This window comes from Pristiophorus japonicus, chromosome 6 (genome assembly GCF_044704955.1).
Source record: "Pristiophorus japonicus isolate sPriJap1 chromosome 6, sPriJap1.hap1, whole genome shotgun sequence".
In the NCBI taxonomy this organism is placed as follows: Eukaryota; Metazoa; Chordata; class Chondrichthyes; family Pristiophoridae; genus Pristiophorus; species Pristiophorus japonicus.
Genome location: NC_091982.1, coordinates 35,091,427 through 35,106,111, shown reverse-complemented (window position 1 = coordinate 35,106,111; position 14,685 = coordinate 35,091,427). Strand labels below are relative to the sequence as shown.

Sequence of the window (14,685 nt, the reverse complement as noted above, 5' to 3'; positions counted from 1 at the left end):
TGTGTCAGCCTTCAGTGCACATTCAGCGGAAGTGGATGCATGAGCCCACATGTGCTGCTCCAAGAAAATTGTGTCCAATCAGCACTTGAGTGCTGAGCCTGGAGGTGTGTCTGATTTAGCACCCTCCAGGTAAGTTCAAATTATGATAACCAGCAATTAGGCCCAAAATTGCGTGCTAATACCAGACTTTCGAACAGGCGTGTCTTGTTAGCACAGCACCCACTTAACGACTGTTTTCACCCTTTTTACCAAAATAATCTCCCCAAATATTTTAATAATTGTAAATCTTAAGGATGACGGATTACTCATCTGATGTGGGATCGAAACAGCTCTGAATCTGTCCAAGAAGTGTCAGGATTCATGAAATTCCAACTGAGATATGCCAACACCAACAGTTAAACCAGACAAGTTTTGTGGATTTAAACTAGGCTTTGGTTTTTAGGTGAATGAGTTTGAACATTGGGTAGAGTCCAGAGCAAATTACCCATGGACTGTGGAAAGAACATGGACCAATTGATCCTTTCTTGTTCCATGTTTGTTCGTACTTTTATCATTTCATCTCTGGGGTCCATGTTCAAATCAAGCTCAGCCTAATGAGGTGACAGTCTTGCCTCTATGATGGCTGGTAAAGATCATAAATGATAAACGTATAGCCATTCTCAGCTCCAATGAACAGGAGTCCGCAGCAAAAACCAACTTTGTATTAGATAGTACTGGAATTGGCAGACAGAACAGATTAAATAAACCCATCTTATAATCTGGATTTGTACTGTTTATGGATCCCAAGGGCAATATCAAAATAATGAATTGTCTCACCAGAATTCTCCATCGTGCTCAATATCAACACCAATCTTTTTACGCTCATTTTTGCTGATTTTCTGCCATTCCTTTGAACTAGAAAAATAATTAGTTAAATAAGTACTTGTGAATTCCAGTTAGAATACATTTTCTATCAGCACTACTGTTTACACATTTTCATGGTTTGATCGAAATTTGATAACAAATCAGTGTGCATTTCTATGGCCCTGCTCATTAGCAGAACGATATCTCAAACACTTTACAAGATATTGGACAGAGAGTAGAAGAGGGAAGGTGTCCAAAGCACGGTCAAAGAGCTTCTTCATATGGCTTTTCAAAGCAGCAGGGAGGTGACAAGGCAGAGGGAAGTGACAAGAAGGGCCATAGTAGCTGAAGAAGGGGTCATGTTTGGTGAAGCAAAGGGAATAGGGAACAAAAAATAGGCCGATGTTACAAGTGGTGCATGGAGGGATGTACAATTGGAGGAAATCGCTAAAGTAGATTGGTGCAAGGATATGGAAGGTATTGAAGGCAAGGCCAAGAACCTTAAAGTCAATTTTCTGGGGCACAGAAAGCCAATGGAGCAAGGTGATGGGGGTGCCAGCCTTGTTATGGGTGAGGACATGGATGCTTTGGTTGAATTATAGTTTGTGGAGGGTGGAGATTGGCAAAGAGAGTTTTAAAGAAATCAAGTCTTGAGGTAACAAGAACAAGAACTTATATAGTGGTTATAACATAGAAAAACATCCAGGAGTAGATACTGGTTTTGGCAGGTACCTGATAGCAGTTGATATTGTCCAGCCAGATCTGGTGATGGATGGCTAAAGCAGTTGTGTGCCAGATACGCAAATGTCTGTGCTGCTGGGACTTGAGGGAGTGAAGGTGGGGGCCATACCAGGGAAAACAACCAGGATGGGAAAGAGTAAGGGGGAGAAATTCAATCGCGCCACTGTTGCGGCATTAAACCAGGCGGAGCGGTACTTTTAGTGCCTCAAAAACATTTGCGCCACCTGCCCAGAAATTCGTCAGAATCGGTTGAAGAGCTGACAGGGGCGATAAATCAGCAGTTGCACACCAGAGCTGGGGGGGGAGGCCAATAACAAAAGTTTGGTTGGTACATTTTGCAGACCCATTGCGCATACGCGGAACTCCGAATCAGTTCTGGGGAAAAGCCGAGTCTTAAAGGCACGGCATAGTAATGCACCCATTATAGTTTTCAAAATCACTTGTTTTCAACCTGTACTGTTTGTAATGTCTGTCTGCTGCTGCAAACTCAGAGGCTCATGGCATTCTGTACTCCTGAATAAACATTGTACTGACTGTGACCTTTGAGGGAAGTGCTTCCTCATCCCTTTAAGTAGCCACCAGTTAACGACTCTGCAAGCCTGTACAGACTGCTTTTCCAGACGTTGTTATTGGCGGGCATTCAATGAGGTGCCCGCATCGAATTTACCGATCGGGGCACAAGCATGCATGTTGCACCAGGAATACGTCATGATCGGAGTGATTATCAGCAGCGAGGCACTAATGGTTTGCGTCCCCGGTGAGCCTCTAATAAATTTTCCGTTGGGGCACTAAAAGCTGCGCGCCCGGTCGCTAAACTGTAACGTTTGCATTAGCGCCCCATCTGGCTGCTAACTGAGGCTACAGACAACCGACAATCCAGCCCTAAAGGTTTTACTGGGCCAAGGGTATCAAAGGATAGGGAGTGGTTGAGCAGAACAACAGTGTTGTGATGAATGGAGGATCCAAGGCGGATAGCTTAAAAAGCGTGAATAAGGGATTTGTCAGCAGAGGGGAAATGTAAGGGTGGAAATGAGCAATGTCTCAGTTGTGAAATATAGCATCTTATTGATGGAATGGATTTGGAGGAGGAAACTGAGTTCAGGGTTGAGCAGTTCAAGGTTCCACGCTGCTTTGCCTTGCCTGGGACAGCGGGTAAGGACGTTGATGGAGTTAGGGTCAGTTTGTGGTGTCATCAGCCTTGCCAACATTTAGCTGGTGGAAGTTTCCAGCTTTCAATGTCAGAAAGGCAGTTGGAGGGGGTAGCAATATCCTTGGGGATGACAGAGGAGCTGGAAAGGTAGTGCTAACTGTTATCAGAATAGAGATGGAAGTTGACCTTTGCTTCTGGGTGCTGTTGCTAAACAGTAGCATTTAAATGATGATGAAGATGGGGCCAAATGTGCAGCACTGTGATACACCAGAGAGAACTGTACAAGAATGGGAGGAGAAGGCAATCAATGGCTAAGTGCCTAAAGTATAACAAGTAGGAATGGAACCATGAAAGATGCACCTCTGGTGTATGGAAGAGAGATGTTCAAAGGGGATGGTGTGGTTGAGAGTGTTAATGGTGTTAGCAGGGCCAAGAAGGAAGAGGCAGGACAACAAGCCGCATTTACAGTCACATATGATTCTTAATTTTAAAAAGACAAACATTGGCTTTTTCTCCAGGTCTGATCTCTGATCACATTTTTATTTGTTTTCTTGTCGGTATCATGGTGAAGTGATCTTGTTAGAGCTAAACACCCGGAGGGTTTTCTTTAAATGTTGTTTGTTAATTTTGTGCTCATCAATATGAAGGAGAGAAAATTAATCCGAAATAATTTAGGAATCTAAACGTTTACTCACTCGTACGCAGAAAGCCTGATGCACAAAGACTTCTCCAATTCAGCTTTTACATTTCATTCATGGACCAGCATCATTTATTACTTACTTATCACTCCATGGGCCTAACCACTCGCCTCTTCCCCAGGGGTTCCTCAGTTTGATCATAAACAGTTTTTCTGAAGTGTTACTCAGTCGAACTTTCTGCACTTTTGTCACAGAATACGAATGTTCAATCTTCAATCCCTGCAACGTGCTGACTTCCAGTTTGCTATCACGTTTTAACTGCAGAAAGACAATAGGACTAAATTCCATATTTGAGGTCTTTGCAAATTGATTTGTTGGAAAACTAGATCTTAATCAATCAAATAGCAATATTTTAATGGCACTCCCACCTCCAAAATTAACAATGGGAGCTGGGAGCCAGAGCATAAACTATTTTAAAGTTAAAATAAACAAGAAAAACATTTAGAATAGACCATTGTGTTTTTGGGTCTTGTCTTGCCCTTCTAATCCTAGATATGTTGGTTACTATCTTTAGTTTAAGTGAGTTCTTAGTTCCTCATAATCTTGACCGAGACAAACATGCCAGGATATCAAATAGAAGACCTTTCTGTAAATTGCTTCAGCTACCCAATCTATCCTGTACTTACATGTGAACTTTCTCTCATCATTGGAAAAAAACTTACTTTTTATATATTTATATATATATATATTTACAGTAGACATACTAATTAGTTTCTCAAACAAAAACAAGAAGTCACAATTTAAATGTGAAGCCTTTATTTTGTAGATTTTTAAAAATATATGCTAAATTGTTTTTATCTTGTAGTCTTTGGGAGCTAACTGGCCCAAAGTTCCTGCACTTTGCCCAAATTAAGGTTCCAACCAACTCGAAGGTTTGAACCATCTCACCTCATAGATACTCTTCGAACAGTCATGGATATAAAGAACAGTCAGCTAAATTCAAAATAACTGTCAGTCATTAGAAAAGCAAATCATTATGGGGCTGAACTTGCAGCCCCTACGGGTGCGTACAAAGTGTGCACGTGCCCATAGGGGCCCTGCAAGTTCCGGGTTTAGTCATGCACTGCGCATGCGCTGAAACCCAGAACTTGCGATCTGTCAATCCTCTTGACAGGCGTATGGTCTGCTTTTACCAGTGTAAGAGTTTTAAAAAATCGAAAAATAAAATGCTATCACTCATTTATACATTAAAACCCCTGTCTAAGAAGGTAAGTTTATTTTTAGCCTCATTAAATCATACTTTTTTAAATTAAAAAAATTAAATTTTTGTTTAAAATATTTAATGAAAATGGCATTTTAATTAATTTTAAATATGTAAAGTGTAAAAAAAATGTATTTCATGTGTTTGTGTACTTTTTAAGTGATTCTCATTCATACTTATGGTGATTATGTACAAACAGAATCACCATAAGTATGAATGAAGATGCCCTTCTTTTATTGGTTGGGCTGGCCCATATGATCTCACACGCACACGCCCCTGGGATGTGTGGGCCTCTACCTGCGCATACCCGGAGAGGCCCAGGAGCATGAATCTACGAACCTCCCGGACCACCGTGTAAATTTGATGATTTTTTGCAGGTCGCAGACATCTGCCCATGAGAAGCCTCCGGTCGCAATTTCTATCACAGTGTGTTTTTGCTTGAGTATGACTTAACTCCTCCCTCAAACTTTCTGTTGATTTTGAGACATCTACATAAACTCTTGCAACATATCTATCGAGTTAGACTGGGGACATAATTCTGACTGCAGCTGGTTATTAAAATCCTTGCGACTAAGTTAAAGGAATGCCACCAACTGAATTACTCCATACTGGTGACTTGCCAATCATAGTCCCACAAATATATCAACATATCACAAACCAACTCTAATTGGTTTCAATTCCTTTTTGTCTCAATTGAAAGGTTGATATAAATGATCAGAAGTGTAGAGGGCAGTACCAGCATGTACAGGGCTATGTTCTATTGTGATAACATTGATGCTATTGTGGCTCTTCCCCACAGTACCACTGTATGGGCTCAAATTTCCCCAACCCCTTTTTCTGGCGCCCTCACCCGAGGTGCGGCGCTTCTGTCTGCCTCCAACCCCGCCGAAAATCTTCCTTCCGATTCTGGCTGCTCCCCAGCCTCTCCTCGGTGGTGGCATAGCGTGGCCCAGTGGATTGTGGCCGGAGCCAGGTCCCGGCGCTGAAAACAGTGCTGGGACCTCTGCACATGCGCGCTAGAGTCTGCGCGCATGTACAGTAGCTCCTGGCAGGCCGAATCTGTGAGTACGCGCTGCAGGCTGTGTGGGAGGGGCCCGAAGCACGCCGTCCCTAGCCCTGGCCGAATGGGCTCCCTCATCGGCGGCCTGCTGCGTTTGCTAAGGTAGGACTTCTATTTTTTATTTGTTATTTATTGATTGATTGATTGCTTATTACTTTGGTCTTGGTGCTTTAGGAGCAGGGTTCCTTCTATTTTTTATTTGTTAATTAATTGCTTATTACTTTTTGTGATTTGTTTAGTGCTTGGTGCAAATGCATTGCTTTGTTTAGTGCTTGGTGCTTTAAATATATTTATGCTTCTTTAATGTTGTTGTGAAGGTATGTAGTGCTTTGCAAGGTCCCCTTCCTCCCCCCAACCCCCATCTCTGGCTGCCTGCGCTGATTTCTTAAGCCACCACAAGGGTTTTTCTGAACGTACAAGAGTGCCCATTTCCACTGGCCTAAATTAGTTTGGAGTAACTTTTAGCTGGCTAAACTTGTTAAATGGCCAAAACAGGCGTAAGTGGTTGGTGACGCCCTCTTTTGAAAAACAAACGAAACTAATAAAAAACCTAACTAACTCACTTACACTGGCACAAATTAAATGGCCAGAATTGCAACAAAAACATACTCCAGAAAAATCAAGTTGCTCCAAAAAAACGGAGCAACTCCTGGGGAAATTTGGGCCATTCTGTGATAAATCTTCACCAGAAGGTGTCACTAGCAACAACATTAATTACGCAGTTTATTCTATAGTCATCTTTAATTGTTCCTTCTAACTTTTTAAAGATTTTGTGAGGATATGGTCATTCTCTTTTTCCTCGAGTGTCCCAGGCTATGAGGAAAACAAGGGACATCAGGAGCTGTATTACTAGAGCCCTATACTCATTGGAGTTCAGAAGAACGAGAGGTGATCTTATCGAAACATATAAGATAATGAGAAAGCTGGATAAGATGGATGCAGAGAGAGTAATTTCCACTCATGGAGAAAACTAAAATTGGGGGACATAGTCTCAGAATAAGAGGCCGCCCATTTAAAACTGAGATGAGGAGGAATTTCTTCTCTGAGGGTTGTAAATCTGTGGAATTCACTGCCTCAGAGAGCTGTGGAGGCTGGGTCATTGATGAACTTCAACAATTGTACATCCCTGTCTGGAGTAAAAATAAAACGGGGAAGGTGGCTCAACCGTGGCTAACAAGGGAAATTAAGGATAGTGTTAAATGCAAGGAAGAGGCATATAAATTGGTCAGAAAAAGCAGCAAACCTGAGGACTGGGAGAATGTTATAATATAGCAGAAGAGGACAAAGGGTATAATTAGGAGGGGGAAAATAGAGTATGAAGAGGAAGCTTTCTGGGAACATAAAAACTGACTGCAAAACTTTCTATAGATATGTGAAGAGAAAAAGATTAGTGAAAACAAACGTAGGTCCCTTGCCGTCAGATTCAGGTGAATTCATAATGGGGAACAAAGAAATGGCAGACTAGTTGAACAAATACTTTGGTTCTGTCTTCATGAAGGAAGATACAAATAACCTTCCGGAAATACTAGGGGACCGAGGGTCTAGTGAGAAGGAGGAACTGAAGGAAATCCTTATTAGACAGGAAAATGTGTTAAGGAAATTGATGGGATTAAAGGCCGATAAATCACTGGGGACTGATGGTCTGCATCCCAGAGTATTTAAGGAAGTAGCCTTAGAAATAGTGGATGCATTGGTGATCATTTTCCAACAGTCTATCGACTCTGGATCAGTTCCTATGGACTGGAGGGTAGCTAATGTAACACCACTTTTTAAGAAAGGAGGGAGAGAGAAAACGGGTAATTATAGACGAGTTAGCCTGACATCTAGTAGTGGGGAAAATGTTGGAATCAATTATTAAAGATGAAATAGCACATTTGGAAAGCAGTGACGAGATCGGTCCAAGTCAACATGGATTTATGAAAGGGAAATCCTGCTTGATAAATCTTCTAGAATTTTTTGAGGATGTAACTGGTAGAGTGGACAAGGGAGAACCAGTGGATGTGGTGTATTTGAATTTTCAAAAGGCTTTTGACAAGGTCCCACACAAGAGATTGGTGTGCAAAATTAAAGTACAAGGTATTGGGGGTAGTGTACTGACGTGGAGAGAGAACTGGTTGGCAGACAGGAAGCAGCGAGTCGGGATAAACGGGTCCTTTTCAGAATGGCAGGCAGTGACTAGAGGGATGCCGCAGGGCTCGGTGCTGGGATCCCAGCTATTTACAATATACATTAATGATTTGGATGAGAGAATTGAGTGTAATATCTCCAAGTTTGCAGATTACACTAAGCTGGGTGGCGGTGTGAGCTGTGAGGAGGACGCTAAATGGCTGCAGGGTGACTTGGACAGGATAGGTGAGTAGGCAAACGTATGGCAGATGCAGTATAATGTGGATAAATGTGAGTTTATGCACTTTGGTGGCAAAAACATGAAGGCAGAATATTATCTGAATGGCGGTAAATTAGGAAAAGGGGAGGTGCAATGAGATCTGGGTGTCATGATACATCAGTCATTGAAAATTGGCATGCAGGTACAGCAGGCGGTGAAGAAGGCAAATGGTATGTTGGCCCTCATAGCTAGGGGATTTGAGTATAGGAGCAGGGAGATCTTACTGCAGTTGTATAGGGCCTTAGTGAGGCCTAACCTGGAATATTGTGTTCAGTTTTGTTCTCCTAATCTGAGGAAGGACGTTCTTGCTACTGAGGGAGTGCAGCGAAGGTTCACCAGACTGATTCCCAGGATGGCAGGACTGACATATGAGGAGAGACTGGATTGACTGGGCCTGTATTCACTGGAGTTTAGCAGGATGAGAGGGGATCTCATAGAAACATATAAAATTCTGACGGGACTGGACAGGTTAGATGCAGGAAGAATGTTCCTGATGTTGGGGAAGTCCAGAACCAGGGGACACAGTCTAAGGATAAGGGATAACCCATTTAGAACTGAGATGAGGAGAAACTTCTTTACTCAGAGAGTTGTTAACCTGTGGAATTCCCCACCGCAGAGAGTTGTTGATGCCAGTTCATTTGATATATTCAAGAGGGAGTTAGATATGGCCCTTACGGCTAAAGTGATCAAGGGTTATGGAGAGAAAACGGGAAAGGGGTACTGAGATGAATGATCAGCCATGATCTTATTGAATGGTGGTGCAGGCTCGAAGGGCCGAATAGCCTACTCCTGCACTTATTTTCTATGTTTCTATGTTTCTATATTTAAAGCGGAGATCGGCAGAATTTTGAGCGATAAGGGAATAAAGGGTTATGGAGAGTGGGCAGGGAAGTGGAACTGAGTCCATGATCAGATCAGCCATGATTTTATTAAATGGCGGAACAGGCTCGAGGGGTCAACTGGCCTACTCCTGCTCCTATTTTTTGTGTTCTTGTGATGAATCTCCATCTGATATTCTCCCCCTCCATACATCTCGTTCGCCCGTAATGGGATGTGTTTGGCTGCCAGCTCTCCACAGCAGCATGACTGAAACCAACAACTCCACTGTAAGGGTGAGGGGAAAGCAAACCTGTGTTCCACTGTTGTCATAGAAAAGTGTGGTGGCCCTCAAGCCTGCTGACTTCATCATCTTCCTAGAGCAATTGGGAACTAGCTGAATTTTGAAATTTATCTATTTTAAATTTTGTGGATTGATTTTTGAATCAAGTTTTCCTTAGTGAAGACAGGTTGGTGCATCTTCCTCAAATCCCTATTTTGTGGCCGATCCCCACAAAAGGTATTTGTCTCCATATTAACTTCCAGGAGGATGAGTGTGTGATCCTTTCTCAGTGGGTGGGATATTTACTTACATAAGGACATAAGGAGTAGGCCATTCGGCCCCTCGAGTCTGCTCTGCCATTCAATAAGATCATGGCTGATCTTCTACCTCAACTCCACTATCCCCATATCCCTTGATTCCCTTAATATCCAAAAATGTATTGAGCTCTGTCTTGAATAAACTCAAAGACTGAGCCTCCACAGCCCTCTGGGGTAGAGAATTCCAAAGATTCACCACCCTCTGAGTGAAGAAATTTCTCCTCATCTCAGTCCTAAATGGCCGACCCCTTATTTTGAGACTGTGATCCCTGGTTCTAGACCCCCCAACCGGGGAATACATCCTCCCTGCATCTACCCTGTCAAGCCCTGTAAGAATTCTGTATGTTTCAATGAAATCACCTCTCATTCTCCTAAACTCTAGAGAATATAGGCCTAGTCCTACTCCTGCTCCTAGTTCTTATGTTCTTGTGTTCTTATGACTGAGCAGCAGTGCCAAAGGAGGCTCAAGCTATTGCACCAGGCTGTCACAGATGTTTGCAGCTTGCTGAAGTAATAGCTAAAGACCAGAGGAGCTCGGGCTGTCAAAGTCATCAGTGCCCTCAATATCTTTGCCTCAGGCTCCTTCCAGAAATCTGCAGCAGACATTTGCGACATCCCGCAGTCGGCCGCCCACAGATGCATCACACACAGGTCACCGATGCCATCTTTGACAAATCAGCCAATTATATTAACTTCGCCACTGATGAAGTCAGTGTTACTGAGCGGGCACTGGGCTTTGCCGCTCTGGTTGGCTTCCCATGGGTGCAGGTCGTCATTGACTGCACACATGTGGCCACTAATTCAACCCATCATCACCCAAGAGTGTTTGTCAACTGCAAGGGTTTCCATTCCCTCAATATGCATCTGTCTGCAACCATAGGAGATCATCATGCATGTGTGTGCCAAATTCCCTGGCAGCTGTCATGTCTTTCAGTATGCGTCAGTCCACCCTCCCTCAGCTCTTTGCACCGCCAAACAGACGTACCAGCTGGCTGCTTGGAGACAAGGTCTAGACACTGAAAACATGGCTCATGACATCCTTAAGGGGGCCAAGTACTGAGCCCAAGCAGCCTTATAATGAAAGGCACATTTCCACCAGATGTGCCATGTATGCTGAAAATGTGCTTCAGATGCCTTGACAGATCTGCAGAGCCCATCAGTACACGCCAGCCAGGGTCTCTAGAATCATCATCATCTACTGCGCACTACACAACATAGCACAGCAGAGAGGATTAACACTGTATGAGGAGCAAAGCTCTGAGCACGCAGCCTCTTCAGAAGAGGAGAAGGAGCACCAGCTGGAAAACAAGGAGGAGCAGGAAGAAACTGAGGTCCAGATGCCAGCAGCACTCGGAAGGTCAGGGATGGCTTCATCATGGTCAGATTTACTTAACTTCCTGCATTACACCCATATGGCTACCACATGCTACGCCAAGTTCCCTCCACCAACAACACCTTAAAGCATCCCTACAATGACCAAGCCATCCCTTTCCACTGACCCCCATCGCTGGAGGTAAAGTTATGTCTCACCATTCATTCCAACTCACTGAGCTACTTCCAAAGGAGCAGACAAAACTTGGCATGGGAAAGCGGTGAAGATAAATTGTTCTTTATGTGACAGAACAGTAATGGAATCGTAATAACACTTCTTTAAACACCTATGTGCTTACCCTTGTGCATCTACTTCTGTGTCATTTTATCATTTACGGGTGCTTCTAAGAGGGACAACCCCTGTGGCTTCAGCAGAGGTAGGGGCAGAACATCCTTTAGGTTTTGGAGCCTGTGAAGGCAACGCCAAAGACTGCTTTTCCCACGACTGTGCAGGAACAGCCTCGGCCATCGCAATCTGAGGAGGCATCTGGGGCTCTGACTGAAGGGGTGGCAATGGGAAAGAAATGTGAGCACTTTGAGAGGAGCCCCCACTTCCATGTCCCCTCTCACCATCATCCCTCTCATGGGCTACCTGCACTTCCCTGCTAGCAAAGAGCCAGAGAGCATCTTTCTGCACAGCAATGGGGCCATGAGGACCAAAGTCTACGTTGACATCACTTCTACAGAGGAGATCTATGATCCCTGCCATTTGTTCTCCATAGATGAGCATGTGCTCATGTGAGTGGCACATTAGCTGCTCCATGCAGGTGGCCATCCTTTCCATGTATGAGCTTGCCGTCGCCATCGCCTGCAACACAGTGGTGCACATGTTGGAGATGTACTCCTCCATTCTCTGCACATTTGCAGACATCACGTCCACAAAACCTGTCAGAGCCTCCTGCACTTTTCCCTGCACCATCAGGGTCACCCTCTTTCTCGATGACCCCCGAGGCTGAGTGTCTGCATACAGCTGAGCAGAGCTGGTAGCATCCTGTGCCCTCTGACGAGGAGTCTCCAGTGCTGTCCCTGTCTCTGCTATCTCCTCTTCTCACTTGTGACTTGTGAGACACCAGGTGACAACACTACTCTGTCTTGCGTATGACCCACTGAGATGTACGCATCTGCGCTGGTGCTGGGTGCGCTTAGGTCTGGTGACAGCGCCATTAACGGGAAGTCGCTCTGAGGAGTGGATTGAAAAGAAGAGCGGGATTCCAACCCGCCCAGGTAATGAAAATTCCGGCCAATGAATTTCCACTTTGCAGTGTTGCGAAAGTTTTAATATAAATCAACATTTTTATTTGAATCCTGAGAGATATTACGTGAGACATTCTCACATGCTTGAGTTTGGCAAAGCATGGAGTATAATTCAGTGTGGCATCAAACCTGGTTTTAAAAGTTCCCAGAAAATCCTTTCGAGTACTTGAATACTTTGTAAAATTATCCTAAATTGAATTAAATATTTTCTGGTGCAAGCTTCCGCCTAAAATCTCAGAACATTTCAATTTTAAGCAGCAGAGGCCTGTAACTTCTGGATTCAGACCATTAGCTGCAGTTTAAATGCCTTTTTTTCTGACTTTTTGCATCCAGTGTCATCTATAGCGTTAGCTAGATGCAGAGTAAATCTCCCTCTGCGCTATCCAGTAAGTACTCTAGGCCATTTCTGGCATGGGTTTAGATGTTAGTTAAAGTTTGCTGTGCTCTTCCTCAACAATGCATCTTGTTCCAAACTCAAAAGACTTCTTACTGCACCATTGTGAGGCCTCTGTTACTCCCACCATCCTCCTCATGATCTCTCTGAATGACGTTGACAACTTTAGTATCAATGCTAGTGATTGATGTCCACAGGAACTGGGTTGAATTTCATTGAGGATTCTACATCCATTAAACAACGAATTCATCACAATAGTTTGGAAGAGATTAGAACCCGTATATTGGAGGTGAAAGGATGGTGTTCTAACCCACAGTGCTACCCAATCCTCTTTTTGACATTATTCAGAACATTATGGTTATGCCATAGAATAGCCTGGAATGTTCATTCTGATCACAGCCTTCTATTTTTTTATTCTGTGATGATGGTAAAATTTTGTAGGCAGCAGTCTGGATTATTTCCTTCACTGCAGCTTAACGTGCAACTATTGGCCATGGCTATCCTGGTTTGTTAATAGAAATTAGACAGAATGGAGAGACATACATGGATAGAACAACTGATGAGCCCTCCTCGGTCGTATACTTTCAACAGCTTCTCAAACAGCTTCAGGTTTCTGACGATGTCTTTTGCGTAGTTGACCTCTTGCAGGTCAATGGTTTCTGCCACTGAGCCAGTGAAATCAACAATTGCATCGCCAGCGTTTCCTCCATCCAGGGCTTCATAGCATCCTGCCAGCCTGCAAGCAACAACACAATCCATGTCACATCAAACCACCGCACGCTGCTGTGGTGATGACAAGAGTGACAACAGTTAAATGTTTGAATCTAGCTCCAAATACACCATTCTACCTGCTTTTCCTTCTCCCTGTCTAATCACTGTAATTAAATTAATACTCATAGTGCTATTTCTACCCTAAACCAATGAGATATTCCAGAAAGGTTCTCTTCCTCCTACTATCAACAAGGTTTTAAAGACAAGCATGACATTACCTAAAAGAAAAGAAAGACTTGGATTTATATAACGCCTTTCACGACCACAGGACATCTCAAAGCACTTTACAGCCAATCAAGTATTTTTGAAGTCATTGTTGTAATGTAGGAAACACGGCAGCCAATTTGCGCACAGCGAGCTCCCACAAACAGCAATATGATAATGACCAGATAATCTGTTTTGTCCTGTTGATTGAGGAATAAATATTGGCTAGGGCAATAGTGCCATGGGATCTTTTACATCCACCTAGGAGAGCAGACAGGGCATCAGTTTAACATCTCATCTGAAAGACGGCACCTCCAACAGTGCAGCACTCCCCTGGATCGATGTGCTCAAGTCCCTGGAGTGGGACTTGAACAAACAACCTTCTGACTCAGAGGCAAGTGTGCTACCCACTGAGCCACAGCTGACACAGACAGTAATGTCACCTAATCACGAATGCTTAATTAAACTCTCCCCTTTCATGTCATCTCAGTTTTCTTATCAATGTTAATTTCTAGTTTAGACATCAAGCCTATATCTAGTCATTCTACGACTGGAAGTAGAGCATTTGTCACATCTATAACAGAATGAAAAAAAGTAAAAACATTCTACTTTTATGGGTATTGAGATCCCCCTGTGGATATTTAGTATTCCACAGGTTGACCTCACACCAAGACGTTGTTCTGATGATGCCAACTAGCTATGGGTGTTCAGAGAAACCTACAATTCACTATTCATGTTAGTGCTAGATATCAATTTCACAAATCCTTATGGAACCGTTTCCTGGCATCCTTCAAGCTGACCTCAAATTATTTGGGGGATGGGGCGAGGGGGTGGGAGAGGGAAGGAAATTAATGCTGAAAATGCAGATATCATCCAACAAGGAAGGAGATTTGTATTTATATTTAGATAGATATGGCAGTGTTTATAATAGGAACAGTATGTTCAGTCTGCTTGCTAAAATGCTACATGTTTTGTTAAAGTCTGTTTGACTAGTACACCCAATCAACCCTGTAAAAACATTCCACAGCATCACCCTATGGGTCACCTTCTCAGTGGCAGAATGTGCTACTGTCTAGTCATTTAAAGACACGGTAGACACTGCTTTCAGCATTAAACATGGTCCATTACAGTCAGTAGAATCTACAAGTGCAGAAAATAAAAGCATATTCTCAGAAGAAAGAACACTATAATATTAT

At 43.4% G+C, this 14,685-nt stretch overlaps 1 protein-coding gene across 1 annotated transcript in view; it reads right to left on the bottom strand.

Moving 5' to 3' along the window:
• The window catches only part of LOC139265113 (calpain-5-like), a 228,259-nt gene that overhangs the window by 48,459 nt on the left and 165,115 nt on the right, over positions 1-14,685 (bottom strand). The window contains exons 5-7 of the mRNA XM_070882021.1: positions 13,058-13,250; positions 3,515-3,690; positions 817-894 (exon numbers count right to left, since the gene is read on the bottom strand). Of these exons, the coding sequence (XP_070738122.1) occupies positions 817-894; positions 3,515-3,690; positions 13,058-13,250 (447 nt within the window). The remainder of the gene's footprint in view (positions 1-816; positions 895-3,514; positions 3,691-13,057; positions 13,251-14,685) is intronic.